Source organism: Bidens hawaiensis, unplaced genomic scaffold, assembly GCF_021521415.1.
Source record: "Bidens hawaiensis isolate Kalapana, Puna unplaced genomic scaffold, B.hawaiensis_p1.1 tig00049763_1, whole genome shotgun sequence".
Classification (NCBI taxonomy): domain Eukaryota; kingdom Viridiplantae; phylum Streptophyta; class Magnoliopsida; order Asterales; family Asteraceae; genus Bidens; species Bidens hawaiensis.
Window position 1 is genome coordinate 56,964 of NW_027498902.1, and position 26,335 is coordinate 83,298.

At 35.7% G+C, this 26,335-nt stretch overlaps 1 protein-coding gene across 1 annotated transcript; it reads right to left on the bottom strand.

The window, feature by feature from the left end:
- Positions 1-339: 339 nt before the first annotated feature.
- LOC143598183 (putative membrane protein At1g16860) lies at positions 340-12,576 on the bottom strand. Its single transcript, XM_077076469.1, has 5 exons — positions 12,530-12,576; positions 10,251-11,186; positions 1,138-1,293; positions 829-1,040; positions 340-722 (listed from the first exon to the last, which is right to left on the bottom strand). The coding sequence occupies exons 2-5, from the start codon at positions 11,115-11,117 to the stop codon at positions 530-532; spliced, it is 1,428 nt and encodes a 475-aa protein (XP_076932584.1). The 5' UTR covers positions 11,118-11,186; positions 12,530-12,576; the 3' UTR covers positions 340-529.
- Positions 12,577-26,335: the final 13,759 nt, after the last annotated feature.

Here is a 26,335-nt window from a genome sequence, read left to right on the forward strand (position 1 = left end):
CAGATATAACCCTAATAACACCCATTATGATTTATACGAGTTGTCACCCGTTATGACTCGTTAATATTGCCAGTTATGTCTTGCATCGGGTTATATAAATCACCAATATAAAATAAAAGCATACCCTACACAACTTAATTTCATAATATACATGAAACGCAGACAAGATGAAACCACCTTATTGATCATCTGCAATACCAACATAAAACTTAACCATAGTATAAACTCAAGAAGTCTTAAATTAATAATTAATAAAAAATAACTTTATACAAATAACATGGCATAAATGAAACATATAATACCACAAAAATCTCAATTCTTTTAACACTTCTCAGGAATAAAAAAATAAAAAAACAAGGAAAAATGTGACCACCTTTATAAGTATCAAGTTTCCAACAACAAAAAAAAGACTCCATAATCACACAAAACACTCCCAAACAAGATCATGGGACATAACAAAACAAAACCAAAACTATACACCTATCATATTTTGGTCAACACAAACTTTGACTTACCAGGTAGCAAACCGCTAAACGGGAATAACATCAGGATTCGACGAGTCATCACATCTCAAAACAATACCGTCTAGGCTCGCGGGAAGCATACACGTGGCCCATTGGCATCCGGTTGGAACGGGCTCGGGTGGAGGAACAATCATCAACACATTATCATTTCTTTCAACAACTCCCATCACACTCACACTGCTGCCTTCTTTAATGTACCTATGTTTTCATTAACAACCAAACATAAACATTAAAGTAAGGAAATCATTTAAGTAAACCAGTCGGATGATTACTTGTTCAACAAGAAACGAGAGATAAAGCATACCCTTCTTTGAGACGCATCATACGATCATCACTAGATAGGTTTCTCTCAGCCAGCCATCTTAGAAATTGCGGAGACGAGTCTTTATTAGCTTGATTAATATCAATAACAGCTGATTCTTCAACGTATGGAGTCACGCGGGCCCCATAACCGGTTTTAACCAACGCCCTCAATCCCGATTGGAAATCAGATATGTAGAAATCTACAGCATGCCTCTGCGAGTGTTCACAAATAAATGCACAATCAAGAATCTTTAACAAATATCGGCTATGATTAATTTAGGAAACCGCAAGCTTTGATTATTTAATTTACCTCCATGGATCGTAGACCCCATGTGAAACGCTGATGTGTCGGGTTGGCGGCTTTTGAATCCCAACCGCGATATTCGTATAAACTTGTGGATGTGTAAACACATCTGGGAACCCTTTGAAATGATGACTCCAATGGTACATTTCCACAAGTAACAACCTTTAAAGAAACAAACATTTTCTAGATGTCGAAGTGTTTTTCAAGAATATAAAAATATAAATTTCAAATATAAAAGATCAGAGACCAAAATGTTATAGCAAAAATATAATTTCTAAAATTATTTCAAATACTTGTGTGTATGTATAGGTGTTCATCAGTTCGGTTTCGGTTAAAAACCAAATAAACTGATTTCAATCAAACTTAACCGAATTGGTTCTTTAAGCTGAAAAATCATTGTTTTTTTATAATTTACTTCTTTGATTTATTATAGTCCACTAGTAATATATAAGGATAAGTTAATTTGGTGTCTTTTTTTTTATTACCTAACTAGTTTAATTAACTATTATATAAAGAAAAGTTAATCTGGTATAACTTTTTTTATTAACTAATTTAATGTACTGCACAAAGATTAATTATGTCAGTAAAAAGATTTAAAGTTGGAATTCTGAAACATGCGGTTGGAAAAAAAAACTTGCAAAGCACGGATATTACATATACACACACTTTCTTAAAAAAGATTATGGATATTCAGTTAATACGCATTGTTCGATCATAACCAAATCAAAATTCACATAAATTAAAACTGAATAGCTTATTCAGTTACCATTTCAAACCAAACTGAATAACCGAATTAATTCGGTTCGGTTTTTTGCTGTTAAACAATGTGTATATATAAATGCATGCATAAACGTGTTTTTTGTGTAACGTGTTGGGTTTTATACAAGTTTATCAAAGTCAAGTTAACAATATTTAACTAGAAAACGCAACGGAAGCTTAGATTTTAAATCTAGTTATGAACATACCATTATGTTAAAATCAAAACCCAATGAACAAGGATCAAAATTACAAGAACAATATGCTCACAAAATGTAAATGTACCTTCTTCTACCTTTAGAAGAATAAGTAAGATATTGAAGATGATGGTGGATGAATGGCAAGCCTCCAAAGAAGAAGACCTCAAGATAGTGATACCCCAAGCTATTTGTGACAACACCAATTTGATTGCTAGGATTTATGAACACTTAAACAAGCTCACCAAGCTCTCCCAAAATCCCCTCTTTGGCCGTGAGTTTTGGAGGAGGAAGAGAGAATTTTTGTTGTTTTTCTTTCAACTCACTTTAATTCAAAATAACAAAAGGAGGATTCCTTTGCATGTCTTTTGATTGGAGGTCTATATGGAGGTTGTCAACACAAAAGGACAAAATATGTTTGGACAAAACTACCACCCACATGGGTGGCCGGTTTTACCTTTTTTTTTTTTTTTTTTTTTTTTTTTTTTGTGTTTTTGTTTTAACCATTTAAAACATCTCCTAATTATTTTATAAAACTTATTTTATAAAATGTACATGCATTTACATAATTATTTAACCAATTAAATAATTAATTTATATAAACAAATTACCCAGATAATTTATTTAAATCCTCAACTGTGTTTGTTTAGAAAACCAATTTTCTAAACACGTAGTGTTCGGTATTCATTTAAATGACCAACTCATTAAAAGAATACATTTGGTGTCGTCTAGCTTGTTATTGGGTATGACCCGACTTGGATCAAACACAGTTAGCCACATTAGTATAAGTATGTGTCTCGGGCATACGTAATTCCAACAATCTCCCACTTGCACGAGATACATAGAAAATTAATGCAAGTGGTGAATACCGCCTAACAACAGTTCACCACCCCTAATGTGTTTGACGAAGTGCCATTCAATAACATCATCCCTTCAAGTCCCTTACTTGATATGATTTAGGTGAATCTATCATTATATCCCTTTGTTACTAGATGTCCTGTTGGATCTAAGAGACATAGGTGATCATTCTCTTTACAATTCAACTTTATCAGGCCTTAGACATCTAAACTCTCAACACATAAGAGGAACAAATTCCGTCTTGACTGTATACGCCTCTCACTATCACTTTATACTCCACCTGAGCTCATCCTTATGTACCATCTTTTACGAATAGCGAAGGGGAGAGTCAAAGTGTAATACTCGGTGAAAATCAAGACCCAATATACATCTCAGGTCTAAGGATAATATGAAATTCTCCTTTACTCAAGGTTACTAATGATCAAGTCAATCGACTCCATGTAGTAATATTGAGAGCGGGTCAGTCCAATATTTGTATCCCACAAATATCTATGAACTTTGGCAGCAATCCTATGCTCCATATTCATTCCTTATGAATATCTACCAATCCTAGTTCATAATAGTCTTGCTTCATATTTGTTCCCACAAATGTGATCGACTACGGACTTTTAGAATAAGATAACTTATTCATGGATTAAACATGCAAAATTAGAATTTAACTCAAGATTCCATAATCATATAAAAGAGTTAAATTACAAAAGTCTTTTAAACTTTAATACAAAATAGATCAAATCCAATTACTAGAATATCGAAGTCCTAAGCCACTCGCATGACGTTCATGTTTCGGTTTTTCTAGGAGCTTCGTGAATGGATCCGCAAGATTTTGATCAGTTCCAACTTTGCGAATACATATCTTTCCCTTTTCAACTTCATCCCTTATGTAGTTGAATCTCCGCTCTATGTGTCTAGTCTTTTGGTGCGAACGAGGTTCCTTGATTTGTGCAATCGCACCCTCGTTGTCACAAAAGATTTCTAGAGGGTCTTGAATGGAAGAGACCACCCCTAGATCAGTAATGAATTTCTTCAACCATGCAGCTTCCTGAGCTGCCAATGAAGCGGCGATGTATTCTGATTCTGTAGTGGACAATGCTACCACTTCCTGTTTTGAGCTCTTCCAAGAGACAGCTCCTCCATTAAGAGTGAACACATACCCAGATTGTGATCGAGAATCATCTCGATCAGTTTGGAAGCTCGCATCCGTGTAACCTTTTATAGCGAGTTCCTCCTCACCAGATCCATATATCAGAAACATATCCTTAGTTCTCCTAAGGTATTTCAATATGCTCTTAACAGCCATCCAATGACTGTCTCCTGGATTCTGTTGGTATCTGCTTGTCATGCTCAAAGCGCATGACACATCCGGTCTAGTACATATCATTGCATACATGATGGATCCTATAGCAGAAGCATATGGGATTTGTTTCATCATGTTTTGCTCACCCTTTGAGCTTGGACATTGAGCTGAACTCAATATGGTCCCTCTTTGAATAGGTACAAAACCTTTCTTGGAGTTTTCCATCTTGAACCTTTTCAAGATTTTATCAATGTATGTACTTTGGTTCAAACCTATCAAGCGCCTTGACCTATCCCTATAGATCTTTATTCCCAAAATATAGGCAGCTTCACCAAGATCCTTGATGGAAAATCTACTTCCAAGCCAAGCCTTAACGCTTTCCATGGTTGGAATGTCATTTCCAAATAGTAGAATGTCATCGACATACAATACTAAGAAGGTAATTATACTCCCACTAGCCTTTTTATACACACAAGCCTCATCAGCGTTCTTGATGAATCCAAAATTTTTGATTTCTTCATCAAAACGATGATTCCAAGTTCTAGATGCTTGTTTCAATCCATAGATTGATTTCTTTAACTTGCATACCTTTTTAGGATGTTTCGGATCGACAAAACCCTCAGGCTGAACCATATAGACATCTTCCTCAAGATATCCATTTAGGAAAGCGGTCTTGACATCCATTTGCCAAATTTCATAATCATAATGTGCAGCTATGGCAAATAATATCCTAATAGACTTAAGCATTGCCACAGGCGAAAAAGTTTCATCATAATCAACCCCTTGAGTTTGAGTGAAACCCTTAGCTACAAGTCTTGCTTTATAAGTATCCAAGTTTCCATGCATATCAGTTTTCCTTTTGAAAACCCACTTACTTCCAACAGCTTTGGAGTTGAGTGGTGGTTCAACCAATTCCCAAACTTGGTTGTCATACATGGATTGCATCTCAACGTTCATGGCTTCAAGCCATTTGTCACAATCATTCTTGGACATTGCATCACGGTATGTGGTCGGTTCATCCGAATCTACCACGTAGCAACCTTCTACAAAAAATCCATATTTTTCAGGTGGATTGCTAATTCTACCAGATCTGCGAACGTTTTGTGTGTTTTGATCAACCACTTGATCACTTTCAACAACCTCTTGTTGAGTGCTAGTATCAACCAATTGTGTATCATCTTGTGATTCTTGATCCTCATCAAATTTCACTGTTCTACTATTAGTTCCTTCCTCAAGGAACTTAGTTTCCAAGAACTTACCCTTTCGAGCAATAATAACATTTTGCTCACTAGGATCGTAAAAGTAATATCCTAAATCATCTTTAGGATAACCTATAAAGATACACTTAGTGGATCGGACTTCTAATTTGTTTGGGGTGTATTGCTTTACATAAGCTTCACAACCCCAAACTTTTAAGAATGATAGCGATGGAGCCTTTCCATGCCATACTTCAAAAGGTGTCTTCTCCACTTTCTTGGTTGGAGCCATATTCAATATGCGAACAGCGGAAAGTAAAGCATAGCCCCAAAATGATAGAGGTAAAGTGCTTCTAGCCATCATCGATCGAACCATATCTAATAGGGTACGATTTCTCCTTTCAGACACACCATTATGTTGTGGTGTTCCAGGTGGAGTAAGTTGTGAAATAATTCCACAACTCTTAAGATGATCTTGAAAAACACTACTTAGGTATTCACCTCCTCTATCACTACGAAGTACTTTGATTGTGGTTTTGAGTTGTCTTTCTACTTCAGCTTTGAAGTCTTTGAACATTTCAAAAGCTTCATCTTTGTGTTTCATTAAGTACACATAACCATATCGACTATAATCGTCAATAAATGTAATGAAGTATCTTTCACCATTCCTAGTCATTGGTCTAAAAGGACCACATACATCCGAATGTATGATACCCAATAATTCTTTTGACCTTTCAAAAGTCTTATTAAAGGGTTGCTTTGTCATTTTGCCTTGTAAACAAGATTCACATACATCAAATGAATCAAACTCATTGGTTTCTAGAATACCACTCTTGCGAAGAGTTTGCATGCGATTCTTGCTTATATGTCCAAGGCGACAATGCCAAAGATAGGAATCACCCAAGTCCTTCTTGAGTTTCTTGGTGTTGACATTATACATTGAACTACTATGTGACATACCACTTTGATCTATTTCATATATACCATTCATGGGTATAGCTTTAAAATAAAATATGCCATTCATCAAAACATGAATATCATAATCAATAAACTTAAGATCAAAGCCACATTGTTTTAAAAGGGACACGGAAATAATGTTTCTCCTTAACTTAGGAGCATACAAAACATTTTTCAAAATTACTTCCAAACCACTTGGAAGCTTTAACATGTAGTCTCCTTGAGCTTGGACTTCAACTCTTGCTCCATTGCCCATAAAGAGACTAATGTCCCCTTTGTTGAGTTGCTTACTTCTTTTGAACCCCTGCAACAAATTGCAAATGTGAGTTCCACATCCGGTATCAAGTACCCATGTATTTGAAGAAATAACATTTAGTTCAACATATATAGTAAAGATAATACCTGAGGTTTGCTCCGCATCCCTCTTATCTTTTAACGCTTTGAGATAGGTCGGACAATTTCTTTTCCAATGACCTATCTCTCCACACTCAAAGCATGGATCTTGCGTCGCAACCTTTTGCTTCTTTTCCTTCGGTTTGTAGGGCGTGATGGCTTTCCTCTTTCCCTTTCCTTGGACGTGGCCCTTGCCCTTAGCAACACTTGCTTTGGGGTTGGAGTTATGTCCCCTTTTGCCTTCATTGATTGTTAGAACGGGTAAAACCCTTTTACCCATTCCCGCTTCGGCCGTTCTTAGCATTGCGTGAAGCTCACCAATGCTTTTGTCCCACCCGTTCATGTTATAGTTCATGACAAAGGTTTCAAACCTTTTGGTCAAAGAGTTGAGGATCAAATCCGTAGCCAACTCATTAGAGACGGGACAATTCAACCTACGAAGCTTTTCAATGTAGCTTTTCATCTTTAGGACATAAGATGAGACGCTTTGGGTTTCCTCCATACGACATGCATGAAACGCTCGAACCGTTTCGAAACGTTCCGCTCTAGCTTGTTGAAGGAACATTTCCTTCAATTGAGTTATCATGTCGTATGCCCCATGATGCTCGAAATCCTTTTGGATTTCGGGAATCATAGTTCCCAACATGAGGCAAGAGGCTTGCACCGAATCTTTGGTGTACTTAACCCAATCGTAATAAGCCTCCTCATCTTCCACGTTAGGCTCGTCGGGAATGGGATCGTCTAAGACATATGATATCTCTTCTTGTTTGAGAACTATTCTCAAGTTGCGATACCAATCCATAAAGTTATTATGGTTTAGACGATCCTTTTCAAGGATGGTTCTTAAGGATAGGTTACGGGTGTTATGGGTAGAGGTGTTTGCATTGTTAGCGGCCATCTACAAAATTTAACAAAGTTTTATTTTAGAATTATAAACAATTTAATTATTAATACCCTTTTATTCCAAATTTTAAAATAATAATTAAATTCTAGAATCCAACGATAAATCAAATTTCGGTTAGGTGACCTTTATCCCGTTATTTGATTTAACAAGGTAGTCAACCTTGACAATTGCAACCCTTTGCAACTTCTAGAGGTATGGGACCATTCGAAATCCTTATTTCGTGTTGGCATGTTTATCCCATCAACACCATTGGACCCCATGCTTAGGTGACCTTTATCACATGGTTTCCAATTCAAGTCGTCCTACTTGTATAAACATGTAAGATTAACATACAAGTGGTTAGGTGACCTTTATCCCACAATTATGTTAATATTACCTTAAGTATATTAGTTTGCTCTAAAATGGTTAGGTGACCTTTATCCCATTTAAAGTTTCCTAATACGTTAAGTGTCTTACAAAAGGATGGTGTTAGACTTGTTTCCTTGGTAATTATGAAAAAGGGATTTTTAAGTTTTCCAATATTCTAGTTTGAAAAACATTATGCCATATCCTAACATGCATTTAGTAATATGGCGATTTTGAAAACCAATTTTCAAGGTTCTAGTTATAATAAAACCAATTTTATTATATGTGAGTAATCGCTTAGTTTTAATAAACCCATTTTATTAACTAATTGACGCGATATTACCAAATATATATTAGAACCCGTTTTATGCTAGTTGTCGTTCCTATGTGACGGTTTGGATATCCTAATATCTATCAACCACACATTACATAAAGTAAAACAAACAACCAAGCATACATGCAAAATATAGTCATAACCGAGAACCGCTAAGTTTGACCATACTTGTTAGCCGAAACAAGTATAGGTCATAAGTCTCACCTAAGGGACAAAACATGACACAAGGATGGAATGTTGACTCCCACTTGACCTTGCATCCAAATGCTTCAAGTATCCTTTCCAAGTTGTTGTGTTCTTGTTGGGCTTGTAAATGGGCTCCAAACTTCCAAAAGTCTTCTTGGGCCCAAGAGTGAAATTTATGGGCCTAATGGGCTTGAATCCCATGATGGGCCGGTGAGGCCCAACAAGCCCAAAATTTCGGTCCAAGGCCCAAATCCACCAATTCTTGCATCTTCAATTTTTACAAAATGTATCCTAATACATATTTTTCTAAAAAAAAGAAAATGCAACTAATCTATTTATTACATACCAACTTATGAATAAATAAATTACATAAGCCTAAGATTATGAATTATTACAACCATATTGAATAATAAACATAATCAACATACACAAACAACAATCAACACATCCAAGGTCTCGGTTTCGGTTATGACACAATCAAACATACCAAATGTTCTAAGCATGCAACCTAAGCAACCAATGCCCAAAATCACCAAAAGGAATCGGCCCCCCCCCCCCCCCAAGAGGCTACGGCCCATCCCCCCCCCCAAAATTTTTTTGCAATTTTGATATTTCAACATCCAAATGTTAAATGGTTTCCTAAGATCTTTGCATGCATGTCAAGATCTTACAAAACCATGAGGGGTAAAATCCACCAAAATTTCGGACCCCTTTTTCACCCATGAAAAACCCGAAATCTATGAACATGCAAGGAGCATAAGTCCTTGTAACCGGCTCTTGATGCCATTGTTGGGTTTTATACAAGTTTATCAAAGTCAAGTTAACAATATTTAACTAGAAAACGCAACGGAAGCTTAGATTTTAAATCTAGTTATGAACATACCATTATGTTAAAATCAAAACCCAATGAACAAGGATCAAAATTACAAGAACAATATGCTCACAAAATGTAAATGTACCTTCTTCTACCTTTAGAAGAATAAGTAAGATATTGAAGATGATGGTGGATGAATGGCAAGCCTCCAAAGAAGAAGACCTCAAGATAGTGATACCCCAAGCTATTTGTGACAACACCAATTTGATTGCTAGGATTTATGAACACTTAAACAAGCTCACCAAGCTCTCCCAAAATCCCCTCTTTGGCCGTGAGTTTTGGAGGAGGAAGAGAGAATTTTTGTTGTTTTTCTTTCAACTCACTTTAATTCAAAATAACAAAAGGAGGATTCCTTTGCATGTCTTTTGATTGGAGGTCTATATGGAGGTTGTCAACACAAAAGGACAAAATATGTTTGGACAAAACTACCACCCACATGGGTGGCCGGTTTTACCTTTTTTTTTTTTTTTTTTTTTTTTTTTTTTTGTGTTTTTGTTTTAACCATTTAAAACATCTCCTAATTATTTTATAAAACTTATTTTATAAAATGTACATGCATTTACATAATTATTTAACCAATTAAATAATTAATTTATATAAACAAATTACCCAGATAATTTATTTAAATCCTCAACTGTGTTTGTTTAGAAAACCAATTTTCTAAACACGTAGTGTTCGGTATTCATTTAAATGACCAACTCATTAAAAGAATACATTTGGTGTCGTCTAGCTTGTTATTGGGTATGACCCGACTTGGATCAAACACAGTTAGCCACATTAGTATAAGTATGTGTCTCGGGCATACGTAATTCCAACATAACGTACCCCCGAAACCTTGACAAACTGGCCATCTTTTGCAGTTCTAAGCTCAGCATCCGGATACTCAGATATAAACTTTATAACAGCATTTCGACTCCAATAAACATTCCAAGCAAAGGCCAAACTCACAATACCGAAAAGAACAACAACAACAATAAGAAGAATCGGGTTACCAACAGCTGCAAGTATAAATATTGCAGAAATAAACCCCATCACAAACAGCAAAACCATTGACCAAAAAACTATCTTCGGAAAGTTCCGGAAGAACGAGTGTGAGCCCTCTTGAGTCAAATGAGTAACCGCTTGGTTCTTAACCATCGAACTAGTTCTTGACTTGATCGACCCAGATGAGTCCAATGGGCCTGATGACTTTCTGGGCCCACCAGACGTGTTAAGCGGTCCAGAGTGAATCGGGCCAGATGTTAACAGACCCGTGGCAGGGAGAACCGGAGGTTGAGGTCCAGAATTGTGTCTAGAACCAGAAGTCAAACCTTGGCCTTGAGGCCCAGATGGTTTCCTTATCGGTTCTCCGTGTTTGTTTAACGGCCCAGAACTGGTTTTCTTCATTGAAGATGAACCTGTAACATTACCTGATAATGAGCCCATTCGGGTCATGGAATGTGATGATATTTGACCCGAGTGACCCGTATTGGAACCAACCATTGGCCCGGTTCTTAATGGGCCACTGGTTAGCTGACCTGATTTTCTTGACCCTTCAAACATCTTTCCGAGTTCACCTGACTTTTTAATGTCACCGCCAGTGTACGGCACCGCGGTGGACGACATTGTCGGTGCCTTTTCTTTTGGCGGCTCGGGCCGTCCCGATACATACAAACCATTGTTCAACTGATGAGATGGAAACCGAGAACTCATTGGTGAAGATCTTTTGTAAACAGAAGAAGATGAATTTGAATGCTGGTTTTCTAGGTATAATAATTAAACCTACAAACAAATATTGTATCATAAGTATTGAAAGTTATTATTATGACTTGAAATATCAGTAATATGTTTGGTTTGTAGCTTAAGGTTGTAGAATGTGCTTAGAGGGTGTTTGGTGACTTGAAAAAGTCAAATATCACAACAATTGGCATAATTACCTCATTTAAGAGAAAACTACCTGTCACATTTATTTGTACTAACACTACTAAGTGCTAAATCAGATAATTATATCTAAGGATAGTTAAGTAATTTTACATTTATCTCAATAATTGGTTCTATTATAACCACTCCTTCCATGATTACCTAAATCCGGTTATACTAATGTTCACAATCATAATCAGATTTACTTAAACACTAATTACTGACTAATGCAATACGATTGCGAACGCAAACATTAAATCAACATACAAAGTACTACATTACATTTGTGTGATTTTGCAGTTTTACTAGATAGATTCAAAGAACAGGACGAGTAATTATTATCTCATAAAACAGACATAACACAAGAGAAGTATAATCAAATAATGTGATAATCAATTATTCAATTGCTTATATCTAGGGATAGTTAAGTAATTTTACATTTATCTCAATAATTGCTTCTATTACAACAACTCCATCCATAATTACCCAAATCTGATCATACCAATACAGTCATACTCGAAATCATAACCAGATTCACTTAAACCTAATTACCGATTACCGATTCTTTCAATCTGATTCCGTATCCAAACATCCTCTAAATCAACATACAAAGTATACCACCCTACATTTCGAAAATCTTACTAGCTAGATTCAAATAACATAATAACAATTACAATAATGCATACTCTTAAATCTTCAAATCAATAATAATAATAAGCATATAAGATCAGGAAGCTTGTGGATTTTCGAAGCGAATTCGCATCAAACTAGGCGAATCGAGCACGAATCTAGATCCGAATCTCGATTCGCAGCAAAACAACAAGTGCAACGAACTCAACTACTCAACATACACTAATTAGGTAATTAAGATTTACAAACTCAACCATATAGAACAACATTTACCGGATCCGAACCGAAACCTAGTGTTTAGATCCGAGCAGTTGTACCAAACAAAAAGTAAAAATACAGCAAACGAGCATCAGGTATATCAATCAAACCGAGATTCGCAATAACGTAACTAACTTATTCCGCATTGGAATAGAAACACGCTTGTTCAACAAATTGCACACTCGATTTAATCTACCGAAGGAAGTAAGGGATGAATGTGCATTGAAGTTGGAGTGAGTGAGTGGGATTAAAGGTCGTAGTATTGATTTTATGGTGAATTAATGGGCAAAAATAATAATAGGATGGTTGCTGCATACCTGGAGTGACTGTGTGTAAACATGGTTGATCATGAGAGAGAGTAAAATGAGGGGTTTGTTTGTTTGTAAGGGCAACCAGAACGAAACTGCACTGTACTGGCACCAATATATATACTCATTTGCATTTACCTAAGTTGTTTATACTTTACGTTTTAACATCGAGCATTCTCATCCCACCCCTTATTTTACGTGAGGCGTGTTTTTATAGAGTTTTTATATTTTAGAGAAAGTAGTGATTTTTCTGTATATTTGAAAGGTTACTGTTCTATCCCCTATAATTTTTTAATATATTTTAAGAGTGGTTGTGAGTGAAGAAAAAATAAAAGGTAATGATAAAAGATATAAAAAGTATTATTCAATTGAAATAGAGAGAGAAAATGTAGTGAGTTTTAGTGTAATTTTTGGTTTAGGAATAGAGGGTGAGATGAGAATACTCTTACAAGATTGGCAAGTATGGTCCTTGAGAAAACAAACGAGTCAAGCTATTCGAGATCAGATCAGTGAAAAGTTTGAAATGAGCCGAACGTTATCGAGCACGAGCCACGTACTATGTATATTTTAGTTTTAACTCTTTTGGGCTTCTGTGTGTATTACATTCACCCTATGCAGGCTCAAGTCGAGTTAGGCTCACTTAAGGCGTACGTTTGTCAAAATATATAAAAATAATTAAAGTTTTGAATAAATTAGTAAATATTGAACGACTCAAGCCTGATCTACCCAAGGCCAGCTTCGAGAAAGCAAAAAAACTTTTGGGCCGAACGCGAATTTTTTTTTTTTGGCTTTAAGGAGAAGAAGTATTTTGTTGGATTTAAACAGTCTATATTTTATGGGGAAAGTGAATACGGTGCTGTTAGGCGTGCAACATTACACGAAAAACCAATCAAAACTACGTAGTTTTGATTTAAAACCCTCCATTTTTTTAAATACTTTCCATTTTACGATTATTCCATATGTTGCTAAGTCGTAACATCTACTTGAATCAAAACAATAACCATGCTATGCTTTAAATCTGCCAAAATGTCAACACATTGATCTCAATGTTTGTTTATAGGGATTTCATCCCAAAATTCAATGCCTTAAGTTTTTAATTGAGAACATGTTTACAAGTTTTTTAAAATAGAATTTTGCTTGTGTTCGATAAACTTATCATTTATTATTATTTAGGTATTCAATAAATTCCAAGCCACTTATGTATAATTTTAAATAGTCACTGAGATTAATATCGAACTTACAATTCAAAATAAGAAATTAAATTATATATCTAAGAAATGGCTAGTCACTATGTACGAGCAAGATCCAAAAGGATGAAAATTTAAGTTTTCTTTGGTAAAATTTGGGGATATGATGCAGCTTAATAAATTCAAATGTTTTTGATATTCAGGATTACTAAATTAAGTGTTTGTTATAAAAGTGGAAAGGATTTAAAGGAAATTAGGGGTTTTGAATTATAAGTACGTAGTTTTGATTGGTTTTCGTGCAAGATTACATGCCTAACAGCACCGTATTCACTTGATTAAGCATATCTCAAGTGAGGGTAGAACCCACAACCTCTTGATTGTGAGTAATACCCATTTGCCACTAGAGCAAGCAAGTGGTTATGTAATTGTGTTTAAACATTAAATATACATATTGTTTTTAATAAAAATACATATAATTTAAAAAAAAGAAGAAAATCCGGCCTAGCGGGGTGTCGGGCCAGTGGCCGTCGACTATCCAGCCACACCCATGGGCCGGCCCTGATCTAACCTCAAGCTTTAAAAAAACGGACTCGAAATAAGTTGAGCTTGAGCTCTCGTATGTTAAAACTAGGCAAGCTCAAGCCTAGTCTTGCTCACGCTCGGATCGGCTTGTCACCCGTACAATATTCACGACCCCGTTTTCTTTCTTGTACACAAGACCCACGATCACTAAACAAAATTGCTAAGTAAATGACGCACTCAACAAATTTTGTTACGTGATTGTCAGATTGTAGGTCTTGTGTACTATGGGGTCGTAAAGGAAGAATAATCACACAAGATGAACGATTGGGATTGTAAGAAGATGACACAAAGTAATTCAAATTTAACCCAACATGTTTCTATATTAACGTTAGTTTTAAATATAATAGATTATTAGATCTATGTGTGACTCGTTTTTGATGATTTTTGACAAGTTTAGTTCACAAGCGAAGTATTCCATAGAGAAACGATGATTTGCTTCATTTAGTTATTAGTTACATTCATATTTTATAATTTAAACGTTAAATTAAAAAAAATTTGTAAAGAGTTTAATTTGGTGATGGGAGGGTGCATGTCACTTACAACCCTTTTGTAGTGTAAAGTGTAAGACTTGTGGGCTTGCATTCATGCGTCTTTATCTATAATTGGAAAATAAATTTAGGTGTAACGTCACACTCATGCATTGAAATAGAAGCGATGACAAACTTTTATTGCATTTCTTAGAAATGTAATTGCTATATATACTCTCGTTTTTGTATGGGGTGTAATCCTCATACACCACCTCCATCCTGACCGGACATACCTATACAGCTTATATAGGGCTATACGGCCCGTATAGGCTACCCATGATTGGCGGGAAAAAAAACAGCTTTTTGCAGCTTATACAACCGTATAGACCAATACGAGCTGTATAGGTGTTTAATGGCTCGTATTGCTCCCTGACTCGCCATAAAACCTATACGGTCGTATAGGGCTATCTGACCATATAGAAAACTTTTGCAAAAAAAATCAGACTGTCTTTGACCACTGTTAAGCGCTGCCAAAAAATGACTATACGAGCCTATGCGAGCCGTATGGTGATATGATTGTGGTTTTTATTAGCCTGCGGTTGTGAAAGATGCTTTGGAGTTTGTGAACATGTGTGATGCTTGCCAACGAATCGGTGATATTTCTTCTAAAGATGATATACCCCAAAACCCCATTCAAACTCTTGAAATCTTTGATGTCTGGGGCAATGATTTCATAGGACCATTTCCAACCTCTAATGGTAAAAAGTACATACTTGTGGCAATTGACTATATTTCCAAGTGGGTTGAAGCCCAAGTGTTGTCCACCAACGATGCTCGAATTGTTGTTAAGTTTTCGAAGAAGCTGTTTACTTGTTTCGGTACGCCGAGAGCTATTATTAGTGGAACTTGGCACTCTCTTTTGCAACGCCGTCATAGAAAAGGCATTGGCACGCTATGGGGTCACTTACGAACTTCCACCGCGTACCATCCTCAAACGAATGTTCAAGTTGAGAACGCGAATAGGGGTGAAGAGGATTTTAGAGAAAACTGTGGGAACGAGTTGAAAGGATTGGTCGGATATATTAGATGATGCATTTTGGGCATTCCCAACCGCGTATAAAGCACCTTTGGGAACCACACCGTTCATGCTTGTTTACGGTAGAGCTTGTCATCTTCCCGTTGAATTGGAACACTGTGCATTTTGGGCATTGAAGATCGTTAATTTAGATCTTACCAAAGCTGCTTAAAAGAGATATTTTTCAGATTCATGAGTTAGAAGAACTTCGGGATGCGGCGTATTCTCGGTCATTGAACATCAAAGAGAAAACGAAGATTTTCCATGATCGAAAGTTGAAGGGAGGTAAGGCGTTTAAAAAGGGAGATAAGGTTTTGTTATTTAATTCTCGTTTAAAGTTGTTTGCAGGAAAGTTAAAGTCGAAGTGGACGTGCCCGTATGTGGTTAAAGAAGTTTTTCCGCATGGTGTGGTGGAGTTGGATATTTCGGAAAATGGAAATTCATGGAAGGTGAACGGCCATCGTTTGAAGCATTACTTAGGAGGGCCAGAAGACTCAATCAATATGGATTTTTTCCTCTCGAACCATCATCTATAATCGCCAAGTAGATTCTTGGGTGAAAACTCAAGTGTAGAGTTTGTATTCTTGTACCATTTTTATTTTTATTTTATTTTAATTTAATTTTTATTTTGAGTATTTTCGGATCACTAAAGTAGTTTTTTCTAGTTTTTCTTTGTTTTTGGTTTTTAAGTTTTGTAGGTTTGAAGAAATATTGAGTAAGCTAGGAAAATAATCCCCAGGAAGAGTAGAATGAAAAAGATAAGTGTGAGGATGGAGCAGCGGAGCCGTATACTTTATGTTTATTTATTTGCTGTTGATTATTCATGTTTTTATATATATATTGGTTGGTTTGGTGAAATACTTTAATTGCATAATATCTATCAAATGGTTGATTTGATAAGATAAATTATTAGATATGATTTTTTTGTTTTAATCTGTGCCGCTTCCGTTCGTGTTTGAGAGAAGGATGTATTGTTTGCTGAGCACGTAAGAAGTTGGAGGGCATTCATGGAAGAAGACTTAGGTAGCGTTTGGTATGTAGGAATGACAAGGGGAATGGAATGATTTATTTTGTGAGAATGAAAAATTGGTGTTTGGTTACTCAATGGAATGGAATCATCCATTACACGTGGAATCTCATTCCATCAAAACCATTCCTTCCCACCCCCCTTCTTTTTTTTCATTCCATTCCTCCTTCACCCTACTTTCTCAACAATACCACCACCTAACAACCATCGGCACCACCACCACCACCGCCGCCGTTGTCGTCGCCACCACCACCTTACCACCACCGTTGCCGCCACCACCGTTGCCAACAACGTCACCGTAACCTCCACAACCATTGTCACCGCCGCTGCCTGACAATCACCACCACCACCATTGTTGTTGCCTGACCACCACTACTGTACCATTGCCATCACTACCAATGCTACAACCGCTTGACCACCGCCACTCTGCCGCCTGACCGCCACCACCACCACCATTTTCGTTGTCGGAGCTACCATCGTAGCCATTGTAGTTTTTTTTTTTTTTTTTTTTGAAGAAGAAGAATTTTGAGATAAGGGTGTTTTTATTATTTCTATTTCATTTCTACAATTTTTTTTATACCAAACAACATAAAGTAATAATTCATTTTATTTCCAAAGGTTAACCAAACAAGACAAAGGAATGTAATACTCTATTTCATTCTCTTGTCCATTCCATTCATTCTCCCATTCCATTCCCCCTTCATTCCATTACCTCCAACCAAACATACCCTTAAGCATTAAATTTCATGCATATATTACCCATCTAAAACTTTTCCATTATCTAGCTTGTACTTTTTTTTTAGGTTTTTAGTTTTTTTCTTTTTGTAGTCCAACTTTATTTTTATTTTCTGTCCTTATTCTTGCATTGAGTACAATGCAAAATTTAAGTGCGGGGATAGGATATCTGAGTCATAGTTTAATTTTAATTATAATAAATTTAAAAAAATTTAAAAAGTTTTGAAAAAAATATTCCTTGAAATAGATGTTTTTTGCACTAAAATGGAAAATGATAGTAAAATCGGAAATTGGTTCTTCAATCTACTAATAATATGAGATAATATAAAAGAAGGCGTACTAAGCTTGGGATGTATCGGTAGGCCCAACTAGTCTCGAAAGGTTTCCCATTACATATTCTTAATAAACCTAATTAATCTTAGATTTTGTGGATTCTCATCCTAAGGGAGTATAGTGAAGTTGAAATTCGATAAGGCATAGGGAGTATTACCATAAGCTGATTACCCTAAGGTGGTGAGAATTAAATGCACTTTAAATTAGCACATCACTCTATTTTATGAAAATAAATAAAGAGTGGTGGCACCCCGCAATGTCCAATTTTATACGAGCTTTAGTCATTCGTTATATTCATAAGTTAAGGATACCTAAGTGCACAATATAAAAAGAAAAAGAAAAAAAAAGTATGAAAGTTACAAAGTATTCCAAGTAAGCGAAAGAGAGAAAGTTATGTATTGAAAAATGCCAAAGAAGAATTCTTAAAAAAATAGAAAAAGAGGCCAAAGTGCATATACTAGACAATACTGAAAGCTTATGTGTTACCAAGGGGATTGTGACTTAAGGATACACTATTGGGCTCAAAGTTTTTAGTCAATAAATATTTTCTTAGGGAATACATAGGACAAAATCTAATAATATTTAGGGAATGCTCGTACAACCTCACTTGACCTATCATCTATAATTCCAACTAAGTTTATTTTCTTCTTACCATTAAGGTGTTCTTATCTTATGGTGATAGGTTGAACTAGTCTGCATCAACCCAATTTTTAATTGTCTTTATTATGCTTGAGATTGGGTAGACGGATCTATAAAGGTGTGATACCCATAGGTTTTTGATATCTCTTAAACTTAATTGCTTAATGTGTGTGGGGGCTTGATATGCTGGTGACTGGATTTAAGTGGACAACAATATCGACAATCGCAGTTTTTACGTTTATTTGAACTTTAAGATAACCTATATGTTTTTAAGGCCATATTTTCCGATTATGATTCCATTAAATATATATTTTTCGGGGATGAAAAAGGTTTAAGTATGAGGATATTTGATGTGAGCTAAATTAAGCATAAATTATATAAATATTCCTTATATTTTTAAGTTGATTTGGAGTTGTTTTCATTTAACTAGACTCATTCCGGTTCATATATGAGTTTTAAAGGTTTCGAGAGATAATGAGCTAAAATTAGGTACTTTTACTAAACGTAAGGTAATTAACTAAAACGAAGCACTTTAACTACATTTGAAAAAGGCGAGTGATAGCCTTTCTTTATTACTATTATTCATTTTTTGTAAATTAAATTTAATAATGTTAGTTTAGTAACTAGCTTAAACGTTATTTGGTGTCACATCTTTTATAGTAAAAATTAATCTATTTTAATTGTGATGACAAAATAATTGAGGAGAATTAGTTAATTTATTCATATGTGCAGCATACGTATTATGAGTGGGCTCCACAAATAAAATTTAAAAGGTCATTTTGGATTAAAGAGATATTACTGGCCCATGAAAAATTGTTTTTCCAGCCCAAGACACAAATTAAGAAGATTGGTACGCAAGAAATCAAAGGAGTTATGACGGCTATTATATTTATATAAGGTAGGGGAAGGATCATGAAGGAGATGTATTTTTTTTCTTTGGAGCAGAATACATCAGAGAAGGGTCGATATATTTGTTTCATCACAAGACTAGAAAGGAAAGGAATAGAAGGAGTTCAGCTATTTTGAAGGAGAAGAGCATCTTGGTTTGATTTGAGACCGTTCGGGTTTAACACCTACTTATCCAAATATCATTATTATTCGGTTTAAATTTATTGTTTTCGCCTGAATTTATTATTTGAATATATTTATTTTCTTTTGTTCTTGAGTATGGTTGTTGGCTAAATCCCTTAGACTGCCTAGGCTTATGATGAACAATCGTTGACGTTTGATTTTACTTGGGATTTGCTTTTTTCATGTTTTTATGAATCAGTAAAGAGTTTAATTATATTTATTCGATGCATATGTGTGCTTGGTTTAATTTGATGAATTGTATTGTTTCACAGAGTCTTGGTGATTGTTTCTTCTAATATGATTCTGTTAGGTCATTTACTGTGTGTTCTTGACTATTTGTGATTGATTTATAATAAGATCATAGATACAATATCATTAATCAAGTAAATAAAAGTGTACTGCTAATCTAAAAAGCTGTAAGGTGATAGATTATTTGATAGGTCTTCGTTGATTAAGATTGCTAGATTTAGTTCTTCGTAAGGAGTCCGTCTAGGTTTGGTTTTTCAGCTTTGCCTATTAATGTCATATGAATTTAATAAATCGTCTTTGATTTCCACAATATAAGGTAGGATTCTGTATAGAGTTACTCGTTCATAATTAATTAGATAAACGTAAGGAAGTTTAATATTAAAGTTGATGTTTTTGAGAATCTAATAGAAATCCATAGGTGTCTTCTTGAGAAGGTCAGGGGTCCTGTTCGGCTTTTCTTTTAAATGATTATTTTATGATCCCGGTTCTATAACAAAGAATTTTCCGATTATTTGATATCTGAACTTTGGGGATTCTAGCCTAGGTGGTTTTTTATCGTCATGTGATTTCAAATCACTTCAATTGTTTTTTGTTTATTTAATTTGTTTTTTTAATTAGTTTAAAATTAGTTTTTACTAACCCCCCGCCCTTAAATAATAATAATTAAATAGTCATGTCAGTCAGTCAAGTCTAATTAGTTAATTTACATAATTTAGAGAGTCTCGTGGGTTCAATATCCGGACTAACTTAGCTATGCAAGAGTCGACGGGTAAACTTGTCGGTTAGTAGTTTAGTCGAGTTTTAAAGAGTCTACAGTATTACTTAGTGTCTAGATTAGCGCAATTTAGTTAATAATTATTAGACTACTTTTGGCACAACAATTCTCATCCTTAGGAATCTCGTTGTGTTGCAAGTATTTCTTTATAGTTTGGACCCATGATTCCTGACTAGCTTGAGGATCCTGATATGCAACACCTTCAGAATCCTTTACTTCATTGACTTGGGGATCTCTCTCAGCATCCTCCCTTATTACCTTCTTTTCATTAAATGAAGGCATATATGTGGCCGGATTCAGGATATGTATGATCAGAATTTTCATTTCTGATGGGATCCTGATGGTAGATCCAAGATTTGCTAAAGCATCTACCTTAGCATTTTCCTCCCTAGGCACCTGTTCAATGATAAAAGAATCAAATTTCTCTGCCAAATTTTTAACTATCTGAAGATATTCAGTTAGTTTTTCACTTCTAACAGTATAGGAGCCATTGAAGTGGTTAGCAAGCAATAAGGAATCCATAAATACATGAATATTTTTAATTTCTAAATCCTTAGACAACTGAAGGTCAATAATTAAAGCTTCATACTCAGCTTCATTATTGGTGGCTTGGAAATCACATCTGATTGCCTGGGTAATTATGTCCCCCTATGGTGATTTTGGGATGATTCCTAAGCCTTTCCCCCTGACATTTAAGTCCCCATCAGTAAATAATATCCATTTATCCCTATCATGGTCTAGTTGTTGAACTTCCCGGTCAGCTTCCTGCCAGATATCACTACTGAAATCAGCAACAAAGTCAGCTAAAGCTTGGGATTTAATTGCTATTCTATGCTCATAAACAAGATCATAAGCACTTAATTTAACAGATCACTTAACCATCCTACCAGACATTCCAGGTTTTCTCAAAACATTTTTAATAGGATAATTAGTTTTAACAAAAATAGTATATGTCTCAAAATAATGCCTTAACTTGATAGATGTCATAACTAAAGCTAAAATTAACTTTTCTAAATGGGAATACCTGGTTTCAGCATCAAGTAGACTTTTACTTACATAGTAGATAGGATGTTGCTGCCCTTCGTGATCCTTGACTAGTACAACACTTACTGTATCTCAGCATACTGCCAGATGGAGGAATAACGGTTCACCATCTTAAGGCTTCATGAGTAAAGGTGATGATGAAAGATATTGTTTTAAGTCTTCAAGCGCCTTCTCATGCTTTTTTTCCCCGTTCAAACTTCTTGTTCTTTTTCAGGATCTCATAGAACTCTTTACACCTTTCTGAGGATCTCAAGATAAACCTATTCAAGGCTGCGATCCTGCAGGTTAATCTCTGAACATCCTTTATGTTAACAGGCGCTTTAAGGTTCACGATGGCTTTGATCTACTCTAGACTTGCTTCTATCCCCCTCTTAGTAACTATATATCCCAAAAACTTGCCTGCCCTTACTCCAAAGTGACATTTGGACGGGTTCAGCTTCATGTTGTACTTATCGAGGATGTCAAAGGCTTCTTTGAGATCCCAGGGGTGATTCCCAACTTTCTTTGACTTCACCACCATATCATCTATATATACCTCGATGGTGTCCCCCAGTTGATCTTTGAACATCATGTTAACCAATCTTTGATAGGTGGCAACTAGCAATTTCCAAACCAAAAGGCATTGTAGTGTAACAATATATACCTGTCGGGATCATGAATGTCGTGTCTTCTTGGTTTGAAGGTTCCATTTGGATCTGTTTGAATCTCAAAGAAGCATCCATAAAGGTCAGCATTTCATGCCCAGTAGTGGCATCCACCATGGAGTAGGGGTGTTCTTCGGGTTATTTATTCGGGTTTTGGGTTGTTTGGGTAGGGTTGTTCGGATTTAAGCTCAAAACAAATTGACCCAAGAACCGACCCAAATAAGTTCGTTTTGTTCGGGTTTCGGGTTATACGGGTCGGGTAAATTAGGGTTGGGTTTCGAGTTTAACAAATTAAAAAAAATTACACCTTTAACAATATCATAAATTCAAAAAGGGGTAGCGGAGCAGCTTGTTGCCTGCTTGCCTTCTGTTTCGATGTAATCTAAACATTTGTGTCTAATACACATTTAAAAAAATCCATATTCCAAGTCGTTATAAAACCATAATATACAGCCATATTCAACAATAGCATATATTATTTGGCAAAACATGAAAGTTATCATACAAGAATGCATTAGACGGGATGAAGGAGCGTTGTAGCCTGTGGATTAATACTTGTGTAGATTGAAGAAACATGCTAAATAAATATTGGTTTAAATACTATAGTATTTAGGTTTTTGAATTGAAGATACATTCTCAGTATGCTGTATGGTTATTAATACATTGGGATGTGATAGATCCAATATTAATTGGAGTCTTGAGAACAACCGAACAAGAATAATTAAGGTCACTTTGATACTTCACCGCTAAACTACCCTATAAAATTAGGGATACATGCATCGATGTATTATACTTCGGGTTATTCGGGTCAACCCGAATCTGGGTATTTCAACCCAAATACCAACCCGAATATTTTATATCGGGTTCGGGTTAGGAGATTAATCGGTTCGGGTGAATTCGGGTTGGGTTATTTGGGTCTCGGGTCGCTTCGGTTCGAGTTTGTTATTCGGGTATAGTTAAAAAACACACCCCTACCATGGAGTCTATATGAGGCAAGGTAAAAGGATTGGGACAAGCTTTGTTGAGGTCTGTGTAGTCAACATAAATGCTCTATTTGCCATTTTTCTTTTGTACTACCACCACGTTAGCCAACCATCTTGGGAACTTCACTTCCCTGATCATTAAAGCTTTCAACAACCTTTGAACTTCCCCTTGGATAATGATATTTCTTTCTGGAGCGAACTTCCTTTTCTTTTGTTGGATTGGCTTGAAACTTTTATCCAAACCTAATTTGTGAGTAATAATATTTTTAGAAGTACTTGTCATATCCTCGTGTTTCCATGAAAAGGTGGAGATCCTGCTTTTAAGGTACCTAATCAACCGATCTTCAATTTCTTTGGGAATTCTGGTTCCTATAAACACCTTGATGTCAGAATTCTGATCATCTAATTGTACTTCTTTAACCTCTTACTCAGCTGCTTCCAATACATCAAGTGTTTTGTTCTTTGATTTCTATGCTTGAGTTGGTTTAGCTGCTTGTTTCATTAATGAGGCGTAACAGTCTTTAGCTTTTTGTTGGTCACCTTGAATCGTAACAATCCCCCAAGGTGTTAGCATCTTGATGCACTGGTGATACGTCGAGGGGACCGCTTTCATATCGTGGATCCAGGGTCTGCCTAAGATAGCATTGAAAGAGGTTAACGCATCAATAACACAAAATCTTGGCTTCTCCACGGAATCCCACCAAGACTGAAGATTTTGATATAATCTAGGATTCAGGAATGTTCATTCTTTTCAGGGTCTCCAGTTGTATGATATTCAGCGAGCTTCCATTGTCCACTAGGATCCTATGCACAAAACAATTAGCAACATACAGTGTTATAACAAAACCGTTATGATGGGATCCTGAATGTTGTTCCTATCTTCATCATCGAATATGGCTCCATATTCTTTAGGCAAGGTCATCGTCTTGGTTGGTCCCTCCGGCTTTTCTGCTTCAGCTACTTTGGCATTTATTTTAGCTGCTGAGTAGGAATGCTGAGTAGGATTGCTGAGTAGGATGTGCCACATATATCTAAACCTCCGGAGATAACGTTCACAATCCGAGCACCTAGAGGTGGAGATTTCGCCCTTTTAGGATCCTACTCGGGATCCTAGTTTTGATTTTTCTTTCCCAGCAACTCTTTTAAGTGACCCTTGCTGAGTAGGTAACTGATCTCCCTCCTTAGAGCAATGCAATACTCTGTCATATGACCGAAATCTTCATGGAAAGCACATCAATTAGACTTATCCTTCCAGGCAACATTTTTCTCATTCTTTTGTGGCCATCTTACCTTTTCACCTAGATCCAGCATAGCACTCATTAAACCAGGAATATCAACTAAAAAACAATAATCGTTTAAACTAGGATAAGATTCGTCATCCTCTTCATCGTCTACCACGGTGACCCTATCGTTTATGGAATACGGTTTGGATCGATATGGTTTAGATGATGGGGAATCCGACTTCCTGTTTGGGTGATTGCAACATCGAGATTGGGCATCTCGAGAGCTTCCTTGCTGAACTTGCTGATATAATTCCTAAGGGATTCATCTTTACCCTTTGTTACTCTATACAAGTCACTAGTTAACCTTTTAAAACTTCTACTACAAGAAAATTGGTTATTGAACAGATTAACTAAATGAACAAAAGACTTAGGGTATGTTTAGCAAAACTAGCTGGTGGCTGGAAGCTGGTGGTTGGTAGCTGTAGCTTTTTAGATATATTTAGGTGTTTGGCAGAGTAGCTGGAGCTTTTAATAAAATGTATAAAATGACCAAAATGGACATAATTAAAAAAAACATAATGCTAAACGTTATCACTCACACACACAAGCATATATATATATATATATATATATATATATATATATATATAAGTATTTTCTCAAATAAATAAAACATGGTTATTTTTAATTAAATAAAACAAAATTATTGACAAATAGTCGAGAATAAAATATAATACTATTAAATCATTATTGTTGTGCATTCCATATCAAAGTAGCAATATTGTTGCGAACGTGTTTCATCTCATTCATTGTTCCTTCAAATAGCCCACTGGTGCTTATGTCATGGTTACTAATATCATGAAGTTCATCTCGTGGTATGTAGTTTGGATGTTGCTCCATTGTAGTAAACATGTTATCTTCTTGAGAATTACGTATATAGTTATGCAATGCAAATGTAGCATGATAACATCAATTTGTGTTTTCACACTATACTCGGGCATTGTACCAAGTATCTTAAATCGTTTCTTTAATATTCCAAATGACCTCTCAATATAACTTCGTAAAGATGAATGTGAATGGTTGAAAGCTTCTTGCATATTATTCGGGGGCTCTCTTTGAAATTGAGGTTGATGGTATCTTGTCTTGGAATATGGAACAAGGTATCCTTTTCTGCCTGGATATCCTTTATCACCCAAATAATATCTACCTGATAAATGAGTTGAAAAACAAAAGGCGTTGGAATTTATTAAAAGGATCATGAGACAGTTTCAAATATATGCGTAAGCAATTCTAAATGTTACCTTTAGGTGGGTGTGGGAAGTTGAATTTACTATCTTGGGTCGCGTTAATGAAAAAACGTATGTCATGTGCTGAACCCTCCCATCCAATTGATACGAATGTGAAACACATATCAAAATCACATGTAGCCATTACGTTGAAAGTTGGTATCCCTTTTCTGCCAATATAAGGTAGTTGTTGACTCTCTGGGATGCAGGCCCCTTTGTGTGTACCATCAATACATCCGATACAATCCTAAATATAAATTGAAATTAGTTAAGTAACAAAGTACACAAGCATGAATGACATTAATCAATTTAATACCTTGAAATACGGCATGTATCTTTTGTCGTTCAATATTTGAGGTGGTACAAATTGAAAAGTTGAATCTTTTGGTCTTATAATGTCGCGCGCTAGACCTTGAAAACCTTTATCTCTACCAACTATTGCCTCTATAACTTCATGAAATGTTCTACTAATAGTCTCCCCAAAACATTGAAAAC